Source organism: Acipenser ruthenus, chromosome 50 (genome assembly GCF_902713425.1).
Source record: "Acipenser ruthenus chromosome 50, fAciRut3.2 maternal haplotype, whole genome shotgun sequence".
NCBI classification, from domain to species: Eukaryota; Metazoa; Chordata; class Actinopteri; order Acipenseriformes; family Acipenseridae; genus Acipenser; species Acipenser ruthenus.
In genome coordinates, this window is record NC_081238.1 from 5,833,544 (window position 1) to 5,851,477 (window position 17,934).

At 41.4% G+C, this 17,934-nt stretch overlaps 1 protein-coding gene across 1 annotated transcript; it reads right to left on the reverse strand.

The window, feature by feature from the left end:
* Nucleotides 1-653: 653 nt before the first annotated feature.
* Nucleotides 654-16,915, reverse strand: LOC117969347 (Fc receptor-like protein 3). Its single transcript, XM_059015441.1, has 10 exons — nt 16,807-16,915; nt 13,660-13,695; nt 12,471-12,764; nt 10,378-10,659; nt 9,840-10,112; nt 4,830-5,108; nt 2,049-2,324; nt 1,604-1,705; nt 1,346-1,376; nt 654-849 (listed from the first exon to the last, which is right to left on the reverse strand). Exons 1-10 carry the CDS (start codon nt 16,835-16,837, stop codon nt 762-764), a joined length of 1,692 nt encoding a protein of 563 aa, XP_058871424.1. The 5' UTR covers nt 16,838-16,915; the 3' UTR covers nt 654-761.
* Nucleotides 16,916-17,934: the final 1,019 nt, after the last annotated feature.

The window sequence follows — 17,934 nt, forward strand, 5'->3', positions numbered from 1 at the left end:
TGGGGTGGAGGGAGGGGAGGGGTTAGGAGAGTTATTTTAAGGTTGGGGTGGAGGGAGGGGAGGGGTTTGGAGAGTTATTTTAAGGTTGGGGTGGAGGGAGGGAGGGGAGGGGTTAGGAGAGTTATTTTAAGGTTGGGGTGGAGGGAGGGAGGGGAGGGGTTAGGAGAGTTATTTTAAGGTTGGGGTGGAGGGAGGGTGGGGAGGGAATAGGAGTTATTTTCTTTCTTTCTTTCTAATGTTATATAGATTAATTGTCTTTATTATGTATGAGATATATTCTCCCTGTGTTATCATGAATTTGTATATATTGTAGATGTGTGTATGTGGGATTTTAACTGAAACCTCTGAGCCCTCATCATTTCATTCTGCAATGAATTCTCATCCTCAGCAGTTTCATTTCTATGCACTTTAGAATTTGGTCTTCCATATTATTTTTTTTATTCTAAATCCACAAGCGTTTGTCCCGGATGACCACTCCCGTGATGATCGCCGCTGCCATGACAACCTATGACATCACCCGCACGTTCCGTATACTTCAGAACACTTTGAGTCATTTTTTGTAAGGCAGTATTAACGCTTTATTGTTTTCACAAAATAACATCAATACGATTATCAGCTCAGCTGCTAGTGTGTGCTAAACACAAGCTCAAATATTCCAGTTCCACTCCAGTCTCTGGTAATGCAGCACTATTCCAGTTCCACTCCAGTCTATGGTAATGCAGCACTATTCCAGTTCCACTCCAGTCTATGGTAATGCAGCTCTATTCCAGTTCCACTCCAGTGTGCTGCACACGGCTGGAGAGCTCAATCCCCTCTGCTGACTGCTCCTGATCCTGATCCGAGGTTTTCCTGAGACAGATGTCAGAGACACACAAGGAGGGCTCAGAGTTTAACTGCAGCAATAACAGAAGCTTTAAAGGATGAAGACACTTCTAGGCTTCAGAGGAATCAAGTCCCATTGAAATCACAGAGTGCATTTCAGGGTAAGGAGCAGCTGTGTATCAACTGTAAAGACACTGTGTGGAGGCAGCAGCTTTGTGACATTACTGACAAAGGGTTATTATTAATACTCTAGATTGAAGAATCAAAGAATAAAGATTATGAGTCCAATATGTCAAAGCTTTAGATCTTTATCATCTGGAAACCAAAAAGCCAAATTAACCCCGTATAGCATCTTAGGACACAGGTCTAAGTGAAGGGTACTGTTAAGAGTTTGTAAGAGGGATTCTTAAAGAGCTAATCAGAAAGTTTCCATCTCTATTTTCAGTGCTGTAAAGGATGATGACAGGTAGAGACAGCGAGTGCTGCCCCCTGTCTGTACACATACTGGATAATACTGACTTACCTTGACTTACCACCAGCGAGACACGGGGAACCTGGAAAAATATATACAGATTGTTCAGTTTCTTTCTTATAATTGTGTTAACAAAAATAAATACAAACTTGCAAAATGTGTATTTTGTAAATGAGCTGTGCATGTTTAATGATGAAATAATGATTCTTAATGAACGATCCCTAAGACTGGGCTGTGCTGTTTAAGAAGAAGCCTGCATGTGTGCTGTGACAGGCCAGGTGAAATGTGTGCACTGACTGGGAGTCTCACCTTGGATCCTGCAGTATTGAAGGAGCAGCAGAGTGAACACAATGAAATGAATCAGAGTGAAGCTCACTCTGTAGCCAATAGCAACAGCGCTGTGCCAGGACGCTGGGGGAAGGAAGGTACAGTATGAGTGTGTGCGAGTGACTTCCATACACCTTGACTGAGCTGATAGGGATTCAAGAACAATACCCTGCTCACACTCGCTCTATAGGAACAGCCTTCAACTTGCCACTCTAAATCTAAAACATTAGTGGGAAATATACACCACTGAATTTACAAAGTATAAAAACAGTGTCTGTGCTGTGCAGTATTTGTTACCAATCCATTGTGTTGGAAATGCTGGTAATTCTGCAGTCTGTTTATAATGGGATCACAATGTGACCTATTTTACTGTGAGATCACTTTCAATCATCAAGGACAGTCATGTAGGACGGGTTTGTAATCTTACTTTGCAGTTCAATGTGTAGCTCCTGGCTGCTCTTCCTCACTCCCTGTGACTCCACAGCACACGTGTAGCTCCCAGTGTGGCTCTTCTCAGTGCTGGCTATGCTGTACAGTGCAGAGTCAGTGCTGTTAGTCACAGGCTCCCCGTCTCTCACAATGGTGTAGTGGAGTTCAGGGCGGGGGGTTTTGTTCACTGCTGCCTCACAGGTCAGGTTAAGAGCCTCTCCCTCCTTCACTGTGGCTCCTGGAGATGCTGTCAGAGTCACCCTGGAGAACAGAGCTATGAAAAGATGACATGAAGACAGGTGAGTGATTGTGAAGCCGTCTGACCAAGATATTCAAATCAATCAGAACCAGCATCGTCCATAGAGTAGGATTCCCACAGAGCCTCCTGCTCCTTAGAGAGACAGAGGCAGTGCTGGAGTATAGAGGCTCCTTAGAGAGACAGAGGCAGTGCTGGAGTATAGAGGCTCCTTAGAGAGACAGAGGCAGTGCTGGAGTATAGAGGCTTCTTAGAGAGACAGAGACAGTGCTGGAGTATAGAGGCTCCTTAGAGAGACAGAGGCAGTGCTGGAGTATAGAGGCTCCTTAGAGAGACAGAGGCAGTGCTGGAGTATAGAGGCTCCTCAGAGAGACAGAGGCAGTGCTGGAGTATAGAGGCTCCTCAGAGAGACAGAGGCAGTGCTGGAGTATAGAGGCTTCTTAGAGAGACAGAGGCAGTGCTGGAGTATAGAGGCTCCTTAGAGAGACAGAGGCAGTGCTGGAGTATAGAGGCTTCTTAGAGAGACAGAGGCAGTGCTGGAGTATAGAGGCTCCTCAGAGAGACAGAGGCAGCGCTGGAGTATAGAGGCTCTTTATCGTTTTGCCTGTAAAGGTAACACCAAATGTTTCAATCAAGACGGGAACAAGCTATAAACACACCATTGAAACATCCCACAGCATCCTGCCCCCTCCCCTCCCTAGGTTCTAAACCCTTAGATATATCTGCATTGATAATCTGCAAGTCATTCAAACACAGCTATGAAGCATAATGAGTTGAGTCCTCACTCACAACAGTGTTAGTCATGAGTTTAAGTCCCACTCTCAAATCATTCAATACATATTTTTTTCTTTGTATTGAAAAATGAGCAAAGAGATTATTATTTTTACTGTAAATAGATATGCTTTGTCACAGTGTTCTATATAACATTACACAGTGTGGGAGAGTGGTACATGGGGAGTATATCAGTGCCTGTATTAGAAGGATCATTTTCCCATCCATGATTTATGCCATTGATGTGTAGAGTAGTGGTTAGGGCTCTGGACTCCTGACCAGAGGGTCGTGGGTTCAATCCCCAGTGAGGGACTCTGCTGTTGTACCCTTGAGCAAGGTACTTTACCTAGATTGCTCCAGTAAAAACCCAACTGTTTAAATGGGTAATTGTATGTAAAAAATAATGTGATATCTGTATAATGTGAAATAATGTGATATCTTGTAACAATTGTAAGTCGCCCTGGATAAGGGCGTCTGCTAAGAAAGAAATAATAATAAAATAATAATGTCTGGGGACTGTAATGGGGTGCAATTACAGTAGTGAACCACTAGAGGTCATCGCCACATTAGAAAGATACTTACCTGTGTTAATGATCTAATAAGATACAATGAACAAACCACTGAGAACACATGTGTTTTATTTAGTCGTTGATAGTTGTTAATTAGCTGAATATTTAAACCTCGAGGGAACAGAGGTCAACAAAGGAGTTCGGAGTTGCTACATATGCTGGATAAATAAATAAATAAATAAATAAATAAATAAATCTAATCTATCTATCTATCTATCTATCTATCTATCTGTGTGTACTTAAAGGGATTGTTTTGATAAATATTGTGCAAACATGTCCTGTACTAACAGGTAGGGAAGAGAAGCGAGGCAGGATTTTGTTTTGTTTGTTCAGTTTTCCTGGAATTGTTTAATAAAACTTTGCTTTGATTTATTTTCGAATCGTATTGTTCTTTTGTCATTTCCACACTGCCAGCCACGCTCCACAATCACTACAAGTGCAAAACAGACAGGAATATTTACAGCAGCTGACAAACAGGTACAAAAGAGAATCCGAAAGAAATGAGACTGAAACTGAGATTAGGATAACTAGTGATCATAATTGCTAGCGGTTGCAAACTAGGGTGTCCGCCTGGCTCCAGATTTACCGGACACTTTGAGACAGAACAGGATTTCAAACGTGTCCCTAAACTGAACGCGATTTATGTGTAAATGAACCATTCCACCTTTGTTAAAGTGAATAATGGTGCTTAATTACCACGTGCATCAAACAAGTGTGTAATTAGAATAAGCATGAATACAATGCTGATGTATTTCTATTATTAGTATTATGTATTTATATATTTTGCAGCCACTTAGTCGCTATTTATTTTCTGTTCATCGATATTCAATCACCAATAACATGCAAATACTCTCCCAAGCAAAGCATCCTCCCGTTTCTATTCATCCACAGCAAATCATTATAGATCTGATGGGAAGCAGCTGATCAGTGTGACTTGTTTGCTCAGCACAGCAATCTCGCCACAGGATTAATCTCAGCAAAAGTGTAGCTAATTTATACATCAATTACTTTCAGTTTAAGGGGAATTCTGAAAATCCGTTCTGTCTCAAAGCGTCCGGTAAATCTGGAGCCAGATGGCCACCCTATTGCAAACAGGAGTTAGAAAATACATTTTTCTTGTACTGATTTACAGCGGGGAACACTGAAGTCCATTAAGATCTCTTAAAGAGAAGACTGAACTCACCTCTCACAGTCAGTGACACAGAAGCACTCCTTTTCTTCAGCCCCGTCCCTGCTGCCTCCACCTCACACTGGTATCTCCCTGTGTCTCTCAGCCCTGCCGCTGGGATTGAGTGCTGATCCTGTGATCCCGCTCCTCTCACAGTCCCATTGTCTTTGCTATAGCGGTACTGCAGCTGTGTGTCCTGTTTATTTATGTGAGCCCCACACTGCAGAGTCACAGCCTCTCCCTCCCACACTGAGGCACCAGGTAGCACTGTCAGAGTGGGTGTGCTGAACAGCTCTAAGGAAACAGAGAGAGAAAGAGGCATTTAATGATAAACAGGAATTTGCTTTTTAAAATGAAATTAATTAAAACGCAGTAAATAATCAGCCAAATAACTGTACTTGTGCTTTTAAAACCACTTTTTATGATGTAGCTACTTTACATGTGCATGTGTATCCCAGAGGGACATGAACACCTTCCCAGTGTGTGTTTGTGAAAGGATAGAGGCAGACAGAGAGGGGGTACTCAGTGTCACTGATGAGAAGGCAGGAACAGTTCAGTGTAGATTGAGGAATCCTCTCAGTGTGTGAAGGTGACAGGAATGGAATGGAGGGGCAGACAGCACTGACACCGATGAGAAGGAGAGAAGGGACGGAGGAGCAGTATAAATAGGGGGATTCTCTCAGTGTGTTGGGGAGAAAGAGAGGGGGCAGGGGCATGTTTGGCTCCTCCCCTGTTGTTTTTTACATTAATGTGAGTTCAACCACAACACATGAAGTACAGGGAGCAGCAGAAACATTATCTGTCGTGATGTCTTTGAAATATCTGCATGTTCCAAACTGAAGTCTAAGAGACTAGAAACAATACAAGCTCTTCTACAAAAGAACATGAGAAAATCACTGCCTGTCTGGTCACTGGAAACCCTCACAAAGCCTCGAGACCAGTGTTGCGCCCACCATATTAAAACGTTAGATTTCGTGTAAATTGCTTATTTTTTCCTTAACCACAAAAAAGTCGTATCACAAATTTAACATTTAAAATCAGTCTAGAAATTTTTTTTTTTTTTTTTTTACACTTCGAGTGAACATTTTGACATGTTAAACCTGGGTTTCTAACAAATAAATCAGTGAATTTAAATAGCCTATGTTGTTTACACTTGGCAAGTCAACATTTAGCTAACATTTCTATCAAATAAATCTGTGAAAAATACATGTAACTTAACTCTTTTTTGTTTGTTTTGTTTAAACTTGTCGATTCAACAATTACTTCACAGATACATCTGAAAAACTTTATCGTTCAGCAATTAAATCTGAGGCTTTCACAAAATACAGTACGAACATCGGTAGCGAAGCGAACAACACGAATACAGCACGAGTACAAAACAATGTAGCTAGTCATGAAAAGAAAAGACCGTCTCCTTTTGTAGAGACGAAATAAAATAAACACAGAAGAGCAGGGAACACCACACACTAAAAAAAAGGAAACAGTTTAGAGAATACCATCAGCTTGTGAAAGAGTTAATGTGATTATTATTATTGCTCAACATTATTAAAACAAAGAAGCATCATTTTACAGAAATACGAAACCAGTGTGTGGCGCTCCCCGTCACTTTGACTAAAATGAAGGTGAAATAAAGAGAGATAGACATGCCATCAATTTCCAATTGTTCTGTTATTTCTTGACATGTGGCGAACTTCTTTTTATTGTCTTTAACCACGGACACTGGCATCATAAAGAACATTATATTGTAACGAGCTGGGCTTGGAGCTCCAGCTGCCGCCCTCTGTAGGGGCTCATTTGCATATGCAGGAGCAAGGGACTATGGGAAGTCACTCGCGCAGTTGTGAGTACCCGTTCTTCTATTTCTTTACAAAAATGTATAAAGTGTAATTGTGTTAGATTTTAGAGTGTTGTGCCTGTTGTTGCTCCTATATCTGTGTGTGTGAAATGTAGGTCTGTCACCGTTGTGTCGCTGTTAGTCCGTGTGTGCCCCCTCCCCTCTGTGCTGCCTGTGGGTGATTGGTTTTTCCATTGTTTCAGTTCTTAGAGATGTGCTGTCCTTTGAAGGGTCCAGGTCAAAACAACTGCATATATGGACGATGTGTCACTAATGTGCACCAACACATTGTTGGTACTTTGGATTAGTAATATCCCTGAGAAGTACTGTGTGGCGATGGGGGCAGGGATTAATAAATCCAAGAGCGAAGTCTACGTGTCTAAAAATTGGCAGGTAGATAGGGAACTGTTGGACACGTACCCTGTCAAAAAGGACAAAATCAAGATTCTGGGCCTCATTTTCGAGAACAATAGCTCGGGGGCCCAGAGCTGGACGGCGGCCATTAACCAGGTCCGTAAAAAGATTGGCGGATGGAGCACAAGATCCTTAACAATGACGGGTAGAGTATTAATAACCAAGTCTATACTGTTCCCCATCCTCTCTTATGTAGGAAAAATCTTTCTGCCAGACAGGACCACCTAAACAGTGGTGGACCACATTACCCACCGCTTTATCTGGGGCAGCACGATGGAGAGGGTAAAGCGAGCCACCTTGAGTAAAGCCGACAAGAAGGGAGGTAAGGGGGTCCCGGACGTTGTGCAGCTCACCCGAGTGCAGGAGCTCACGCAAACCATCAAGAACATCCAGGCCCTGGACAGGAAGGTATGTTACATGAATTGTTTCTATTTTGCCACCTGTCTCAGGGCCTTGGGCCTCTGCACTATTGACAACACCGTGCCGTACTCCTGAGACCCCCCATTGTATTATAGAACCTTAAGGGACACTATACATAAATTGGGCTTAGATAAAGCAAAATTGGCCTCCTGGGAATACAAGGCTGTAACTAAACATCTTGCCGGTTCCCAGGAAATTGAAAAAGTAGCTACTTTCTCCCTCACCCAAAGCCAAAAAATCTGGGAGAATGTGTCTCACAGCTGCCTCAGTAATGTCCAGAAGGATATAGCATGGAACACCGTCCACAGTTCACTCCCCACTCGAGTGTTCATGTTCAGGAGGGGACTAGCCCAAGTAGAAACATGCCCCTATGCAAAGTGCCGCAAGAGAGAAACACCAGCCCATATCTTCTGGGAGTGTGATGTGGCTGGCAGTGTCTGGCTCTCTGTCTGTGTCTTCCTAAACAGGTTTGCTGACACGGCCAAGATGACCGCTGAGACTGTGCTCTATGGGCCTGCGGGAGGAATTGCTACCAGCACAGCTAAGTGCGTTTGGCGTGTCATCAATGTTGTCAAGCAGATCCTGTGGGAGGGCCGTAACGTCTGTGTCTATCACAAGCAGGAGCTAGACACTATCACCACGACCAGAAGGGCACAAACTCTTATCAAGGACTTTGTAATTCTGGACATCCGGACGCTCGGGAAGGGGAAAGACAAGGCCTGCGCGGATTGGAGGATCGTCGGACTCCAGGACGTGAAGATGGAATAGCATCAAAAACTGGAACCGCTAGCTCCCAGGAGCGGGACTACGGGGCACCGCTAAGCCTCTTATTTATTTTGTCATGCCAGCTTTCCGTCCTTTTTAGCTGGCATGACCGTTTTTGAACGGTGCCCTGGTTTTATGTAGTCTTTTTGTTTCAGTTTTATAGACTTTTGTTTGATTTATTTTGAATGTTTTATTTGATTTGGTTTTGTTTTGTTTTTTATGTATCTTAAAGATTTTTAATGCAAACTATTAAAAGTTAAATTTTAAGTGTTTTAAAATTTTAGAATTTTAACACACGGTTTAACACACTTTCCCTTTGCCCCTGTCTCTTTTAGTTTTATAGTTTATTGTTCTTTTTTATGTTCACCTTTGAACTTTTTTTAAGAGAGCACTCCCCGGCCCTCACAAGCACTGTTTTTTTATAGATGGTTCTTTTTTTCCAGTCACTTTTAAAGCAGCACAGGTTTTATCACGTTGGTTTTAATCTGTGTCTGTTTTAACCTTGTACAAAGCACGATTGTCTTGGTGTTTTTAAATGTATTTCAGATGCTTTTAAAACAAAATGTATGTCTGTATGCATGAATGTCATCATTAAAAGAAATGTAAAATGAATGTAAAAAGAATGGGTGTAAATGTAAAAAATGTAAAATCTCAATAAAAGAGTATCATCTGCTTCAAATAGTCTCTTCCATTGAACCCATGCAGGCACAAATGCTACAATATTTTTCGATTTTAATAATTAAATTCTCATTGATGTCGATTTTGTTTTATTTCTGTGGTAGGTCTGATGTCTGCGTGAACAAGACACTGACAGTCTGACAGCCACTACCTTTGACCTTATTTCTGATTGGTCCATTGCGACGCGAACAGCGCGTAGCAAAATACAAATAAAACAGATGTATTTCTAGATTTGCTCGCTTCATTCATGCCGCTTGCTTCGCTTGCGTTGTGCATTACTCAGTTTAAATCAATAGTTTTCATTATTCTTGCTCGCGTCCGGTGTGCATAGCTCTTTCAACATGCAAGCCCACGCCCATTGACGTGTTTGATTTGGCATTGCATGTTGCAGAGCTGCGCTTACACTCCGACTTTTAAGAATGTGTTTGTTAACATTTATGTATTTAGATTTTTTATTTACAGAACTGCTCCTTTAATCATAGTCACACCCCCCTTAGTGACTCTCAATGGCCCACCAGGGAGGCGTGCCTCCCAGTTTGAGCACCACTGCTCTAGGCTAAGATCTCTTTCTGCATTATTACAGCTTCTACACTACTCAGAGTATGAGAGTTACTCAGACCAGGAAGAGCTTTCATATCAGAAAACTTTGCTAGGACCTGTTACTTCAGCACCTGAGTTGTGTTGAGAACATTAACACAGGTGGAATAGACTCCAGTGTGAATGTATCTGTGAGACATTACAGACAGAGAAGGGGGTGAGGACTCTCTCTGTTAGAATGAACCTACCTCTCACTGACACCTGCACCTCTGCAGAGACACATTAACACAGCTGGAATAGACTCCAGTGTGAATGTATCTTTGAGACATTACAGACAGAGAAGGGGGTGAGGACTCTCTCTGTTAGAATGAACCTACCTCTCACTGACACCCGCACCTCTGCAGAGACACGCCAAGGTTCAGTCCTGGAAGCGGTGTTCCTCCACCATGCTCTGCACTTGTAGGACCCCTCATCACTCTTTGAAACACGATCCACACTCTGTGCTGTGCCAGCCCTGAACTGTAACTGGTTATTATCTTTATAAAATATTAACCTGGTAGCTTTATAACCATTGCGGATAAAACAACGCAGAGTCAGAGTGTCTCCCTCAAACACAGGCTGGGAAGGAGTCTGCAGGATCACCCATTGATCTGAAAAGACAGAGAGAGTTCAGATCAGCAGGGCTGAGAGACGGGTCAGGATTGAGGAGTCTGCTATTAAATCATTTGAAACCTATTTATGCCCATTTGCCCAGCTGCTATCTGAAAACAGCAACAATTTATACTGACTGGAGATCCAGAGACAGCTTTACTCAAATCAGCAAACCGATCATTGGTTTGTAAAACCCTCTCAGCTAATCCGAGTGCAGGATTATTCAACAGGGTCTGAATATTATCTAGAATGTAAATGACTTACTGGACACAGTTAGGTTGACAGCATTACTGCGCTCCTGTCCTGATGCAGATTCACACCAGGACACTCCACTGTGGTGATGCCGAGCTTTACTGATTGTGCAGCTGTCTCCATATCTACTGCTGTATTGCTTACTGCACCCTGCCTCTTCACGCCCATCTCTGTACTGTTTAAACCTCCAGTCAGCAAAGCCCCCCTCCACCTCACAGCTCAGGGTGACTGTCTCTCCTGTGAATATCTGTGCCCAGGCAGGCTTCAGGGTCAGGACAGCCTTGGGATAGCCCTCTGAAACAGACAACAGGATAGGATTAGGACACATTCCCCTACAATCAGTTAGGAGAGAGATTCCAGCCCCCCAGCAGCATCACTCTACTTGTGATACAGTAGGAATAGCAGCAGTGTGACCCATTGCAGGCTCTACTTGTGATACAGTAGGAATAGCAGCAGTGTGACCCATTGCAGGCTCTACTTGTGATACAGTAGGAATAGCAGCAGTGTGACCCATTGCAGGCTCTACTTGTGATACAGTAGGAATAGCAGCAGTGTGACCCATTGCAGGCTCTACTTGTGATACAGTAGGAATAGCAGCAGTGTGACCCATTGCAGGCTCTACTTGTGATACAGTAGGAATAGCAGCAGTGTGACCCATTGCAGGCTCTACTTGTGTGTTTTGAGTGAAAGGAATTCATGAGGAATCTCTCTCAATATGATAATGTAGGTCTCTGGTTAAAATTTCCAATCGGGCAGCAATTAGTCCAGTTTACTGTAGCAGGATTATTTCTGTTAAACTTTTTTTTTGTAAATATTTTTAATGATTCTGTAATCCTGTTTAAGATAAGTGGGAAGATTACTGTTCTTAAAAGGCATCCAAACATTCTGTCTCTAACAGTGTTCTATCACTCAGTATAGATTAATAGACACATTATATTGCTTACAGTGTATAAGGGGTCTGTATTGAGGGCATTGCTGTGTATTCAGTTGTGTTAATAAACTCACCAGACACAGTTACTGTAACAGGATCGCTGTGTTAATAAACTCACCAGACACAGTCAGTGTGACAGGACCGCTGTGTTAATAAACTCACCAGACACAGTTACTGACACAGAATCGCTGTGTTAATAAACTCACCAGACACAGTCAGTGTAACAGGATCGCTTTGTTAATAAACTCACCAGACACAGTCAGTGTAACAGGATCGCTGTGTTAATAAACTCACCAGACACAGTCAGTGTAACAGGATCACTGTGTTAATAAACTCACCAGACACAGTTACTGACACAGAATCGCTGTGTTAATAAACTCACCAGACACAGTCAGTGTAACAGGATCACTGTGTTAATAAACTCACCAGACACAGTCAGTGTAACAGGATCGCTGTGTTAATAAACTCACCAGACACAGTCAGTGTAACAGGATCACTGTGTTAATAAACTCACCAGACACAGTCAGTGTAACAGGATCACTGTGTTAATAAACTCACCAGACACAGTCAGTGTAACAGGATCACTGTGTTAATAAACTCACCAGACACAGTCAGTGTAACAGGATCGCTGTGTTAATAAACTCACCAGACACAGTCAGTGTAACAGGATCACTGTGTTAATAAACTCACCAGACACAGTTACTGACACAGAATCGCTGTGTTAATAAACTCACCAGACACAGTTACTGACACAGAATCGCTGTGTTAATAAACTCACCAGACACAGTCAGTGTAACAGGATCACTGTGTTAATAAACTCACCAGACACAGTCAGTGTAACAGGATCACTGTGTTAATAAACTCACCAGACACAGTCAGTGTAACAGGATCGCTGTGTTAATAAACTCACCAGACACAGTCAGTGTAACAGGATCACTGTGTTAATAAACTCACCAGACACAGTTACTGACACAGAATCGCTGTGTTAATAAACTCACCAGACACAGTCAGTGTAACAGGATCACTGTGTTAATAAACTCACCAGACACAGTCAGTGTAACAGGATCGCTGTGTTAATAAACTCACCAGACACAGTCAGTGTAACAGGATCACTGTGTTAATAAACTCACCAGACACAGCCAGTGTAACAGGATCACTGTGTTAATAAACTCACCAGACACAGTTACTGTCACAGGATCACTGAGCTGTGAGTAGAGTGGCTGATCTCCTCTTTGTCCTCGACAGCAGTACTGGCCCTGGTCAGATACAGCAGCTGCAGTTATTGTGTAGCTGTCACCAGTTATACTGCAGCCAGCAGTCTGGAGCACTGGAGAGTCCTCACTGTCTTTGTACCAGAGATATTTCCAGCCAGCAGAACCCCCCTCAACCCCACACCTCAGAGTGACTGTCTCCCCGGTGAATATCTCTGGGAATGGAGGCTCCAGGGTGAGTGTAGTCTGGGGCAGCTCTGGAGAAACAGAGAAGATGACAGTATTAGGATCTATATTGCAGAGAGAGAGAGAGATACTGTTAGTGTGCAGTATCAATGGAGTCAGGATTTCAATGTGCATTTCTGTCATTTCTGACTGAAGCAGACAACAAATGAATACTAACCAGCGTTTTAAAACCCATCTTCTTATTACCTTTACTGACATTATCACATGTCCCTCTTTTATTGTGATGGGATGTTTGGCTCCTCCCCTGTTATTTTTTACATTGATGTGAGTTCAACCACAACACATGAAGTACAGGAAGCAGCAGAAACATTATCTGTCGTCTTTGAAATATCTGCATGTTCCAAACTGAAGTCTAAGAGACTAGAAACAATACAAGCTCTTCTACAAAAGAACATGAGAAAATCACTGCCTGTCTGGTCACTGGAAACCCTAACAATTGTTCTTACTCATTTAAACTGAGTTACATTCATTACTGTGTTGTTTCAAATGGATGTATTCATCAAGAAGCACTTATGTAGTTGAATTGGTCAGCAGTCAGCCAATGTAATATTCTCATCAAAGCGTTCCAGCAATACCACACACAGCCTCTAGGTGGAGCACAGTATGGCACTGTAATGGTGTTTGATGGAGTCATTCATTATTTTATTTAACCAAGTTAAATTGTTATATTGGACAGAAGAAAAAGAAAGATGATTTCAGAAAAGTGTGTTTTTTTTATAGATGATCAGGAAGCAGGATGAGAATCTTTACCAGTCTCTTCACTTTGTGACTGCATTGCCACAGCCTATTTTCAACACACACACCTAACATGAAAAGTGTCATTTCGCAAACGAGCTTCATGCTTTTCAACCATGAATTGTAAATCCTGTTTTTAAACTGTGTTCACATTGTAAACTGTTCTCTTACCTTCATACTGTCTGGAGCAGCTCACTACAGTCAGCACTGAAAAACACAAGAGAGACAGTCAGGGACTAGACCCTTATAAAAGCACCACAGTCATGTTGCTGTTTCCAATGCTTTTACCATTGTTATACCATGCTCATCAGTTATAGGTGACTGCCATACATACATGTAACATGTGCTATCATAGGGAGAAGTAAGAGCCAGCGCCATCTAGTGATCTGAGACTTTTGATCAGGTTTCCTTCTCTTGTTTTGTTAGTAACACACTGCTGTGCACTGCTTGGTGCTGGTGTATATAATAATATAAAGACACTCTAATCTAGCCTATATTAAATATGTATATGACAGGCAGCTCCTGAACTCATAGTCAAAGCACCTTAACACAGACTTACCAAATAATACAAGCACAAGATTTGAGTCATTTCAATAAGAACCCTGTGAATGATTGTAAAGGTGACGGAAGAGTAAAAACAAAGCAAGACAATGTCACATGATAATAATCCTTCATTAACTTGGACACACGCACGGGGTTTAGGAAACTGACAGATCTGTAGCTGTAGTTCAGTATTCATACTAATTCCAGTGTTCATATGAAGAGAAGAAAGCAGACTTGAGTTGTGAATTCAGTTCAATAATGGGTGTGATCAGTGTAACAGGGAGAAGGCTGGGCACACACTGCTGACCACACACCCCGCAGGTGAGCATCTTAACCCCTATGCAAAAGAGCCAGGCTCCTCTGCATGTGTGCTTATAGAGCTTTTAACCTCATCTCACCAGTGCATCACACAACACTGCCCGTTACACTGGCAGCACGATTAGCTATTAGTCTATTAATTGTGATCCATAAGGGTGAATGATTGTATTATTTTGCAACAGAGGTATATGTCTAGTGGTACATAAACGCTATTTTTAAATTCTAATCAAATTAATTCAATAAATACAGTAGGAACATTTTCTAGCAGTATCATGCATTGTAACATTTCAATTGAAATGACAAGCATTGACACAGACCTGTGAAAAACAAGACATTAAAAGACAGCAGACCACAGGACATGCTCTTACCCCACAGTGTTCAACACTGACAAACAGTTGAACCCTTTCTAAGATACAGACTTTATAATTGATGTGGATTCAACTTACACTACAGGAAACATGGTTAGTATATTATAGCATGATCACAATGAATCACGAGTCCTCCTTATCCTCTCAGTCCTGAATGCTACAGTAGTGTGGTAGGGTGTGTGGGTGATTCACTGATACAGTAAGGAATGGTTAGTATATTATAGCATGATCACAATGAATCACCAGTCCTCCTAATCCTCTCAGTCCTGAATGCTACAGTAGTGTGGTAGGGTGTGTGGGTGATTCACTGATACACTACAGGAATGGTTAGTATATTATAGCATGATCACAATGAATCACCAGTCCTCCTAATCCTCTCAGTCCTGAATGCTACAGTAGTGTGGTAGGGTGTGTGGGTGATTCACTGATACACTACAGGAATGGTTAGTATATTATAGCATGATCACAATGAATCACCAGCCCCTCATTATCCTCTCAGTCCTGAATGTTACAGTAGTAAAACTGATATAAACACAACATACAAGATAAAACATACTTCATACACATGAGGAATCAGCTATAGGAACCACTTCAACACATGCTTTTCAATACTATAAACCTTAGAGAATGATGTTAACACTATTTCTAACTGATTTCTTACTGCATAAAAATCAGCTGCTATATAATAAAATACAATAAAGATACACACTGTGGTTTCATGAAAATCAAACAAACTGAACGAAACAGACCTAAACAAAAAAAGAGACTGAAAAGGCCCAGAACAATCTTTTACTCCATATAAATGTTCATGAAGGGCAACTGTTGGCACTCAACATGATTAAGTAGCAATACAAAGTATATTAGTAGGATTTTACATTCAGCTCTCAGAAAGCCATAAATAACACAGGAGACCTGCAATCACTGGGTATCGAAATTAAAAAGAAAATACTTTGATCTTCTGGGAACGAGCCATTACTAATGTAAAGTTTGTATTTCACCTCCCAGCAGAGCTAAATGTGAACGAGCCATTACTAATGTAAAGTTTGTATTTCACCTCCTAGCAGAGCTAAATGTGAACGAGCCATTACTAATGTAAAGTTTGTATTTCACCTCCTAGCAGAGCTAAATGTGAACGAGTCATTACTAATGTAAAGTTTGTATTTCACCTCCCAACAGAGCTAAATGTGAACGAGCCATTACTAATGTAAAGTTTGTATTTCACCTCCTAGCAGAGCTAAATGTGAACGAGCCATTACTAATATAAAGTTTGTATTTCACCTCCCAGCAGTGCTGAATGTTTGTTTAACACCCCCTCCCCACATTGTTTGTGTGGCCTGTGAAGCAAATATCAAATTCAGTGTATATTTCTTCAATAGAATGTGACACATGTTACTAAAGCTGATAACATTCTGGTAAAGAAAGAAATAACACTGAGTAAATCAAGCGCTCGTGTGCTCGCTTCCTGGGCTCAGTTTTAACACTTTGTTTCAACAGGAAGTGTCAGTGAGCTGCTGCAGCTACAGTTCAGACCAGTTCAAAGGGCCTCAGCAGCATCAGCATATGACACTGTGAGAGGACTTGCTGTACCACTATTTAACATTTTACATATATACTGGTTTTCAGACTCCTATAACTTAGCAATTTAGCAATGTTAGAATCCTTGTACACACATGTGTTTTATTCTTTAGCATGCCTGCCTGTCCTTTATCGTGTTAGGCTATACTTTTACCATTGACCATGCAGTACCACACTTACATTTCATTTATCATACATTGACTTGGTTTTCTACACTTTACTACACTTTTACAATCAAACTACCATGAAAAACACACAGTGCTCCTCACTTCCCTGTGCTTTACCATGTGCTTCCCTGCTTTACCATGTATACAGTATGTTTCACAATACTCTATTTCATTTACCTGGCTTGCATACTTTGCTTTTATCATGACATTCCCACAAGACACCACCTCAAAATACAGATTTTAAATTACGATCAAGTCTTCAAACCCAGAATCTTTCACTCTAACTGTCGCCAAACCAGATGGATAATCAGCAGCATGTTTAATAAAGCACCAGCAATAATACTTACATATCAGTGCAGCGACTTCACAAGCCTGCATTCTGTCTGGAGACACTTTCAGAAAGCTGAGCTCAGTGTAGAAACTTCACAGTTTTGAAGCTGTAAACATATAGGTTCCTCCCACTGTGCCTATTTAGTAAATGACCACAAATCTATTTCTAATGTGTCTGATTCTGTCATCTAATAGAACATCGCTACATGATCTCATTTCACAGAATATTTATTTTTACACTTAGAATCTAACAACTTCTTCAATATATTTAAGAAGATAAAACTTCTCTTAACCAACTGGTTGCTGGAAAACAAAAACACTTTACTCAATCTGGTCTGGTGTGTCACGAAATCCGCGTGTTCAGATTTCTTTACGTACTCTTTTTATTTGCTCAGCACACACTCTTATCTCAGGGGAGACGTTAGGAGGACAGAGATGTTATTACTCCTAGTGGGATATAGTTCGTGCTCTGGACCCGCATTATATCCAGATGACTAATATAGTACTCAAGAAATTGACAGACTCATGTATTTAAAGTTTTTTATGAATCGGAGTATGATTAGTACTCGTTCGGTTTATTAACGGTTAAATATTGGATAGAGTAGCTACAGGCTACGTCGTATCCCCAGCTGAAAGACACACTGGGCAGTCCAGTGTCTTAACAGATATCAACGTTAACACTTTAATACATGTATATATGTGTTAATCAAGGCCGACAAGCAGGCCAAGAACATGTCACCTAAAGTACCCAATGGTCTATTTCAGCACATTCAACAAAACTCTCTCTTATTTCTAAAACATAGTGTGAGTCCCTTATAGCAATACATGCAATACATGTGAGATAAAATAATAATAATAATTGCTTAATGCTTACCCTTTAATATAAATCGTAAAAGGATATGGCTGTCTTCACCAAGCAAATGAAACTGAATTCAATCAGCTCAATTGTGTCGGTTTGCAAAAGATGGACCACCTTGCCCTGTCTGGGATGAGTGTGGTACTCCATTGAAATTACTCTGGAGTTAAATAGGTTTTTCGTCTCATTGGAATACATGGGACGCCTCAATTAAATCCAATCATTAATCAGGTGAGACAGCTCTTTATCCCTTTTACAAATAATAGTTTTCAAAAGATCCGGACTAACT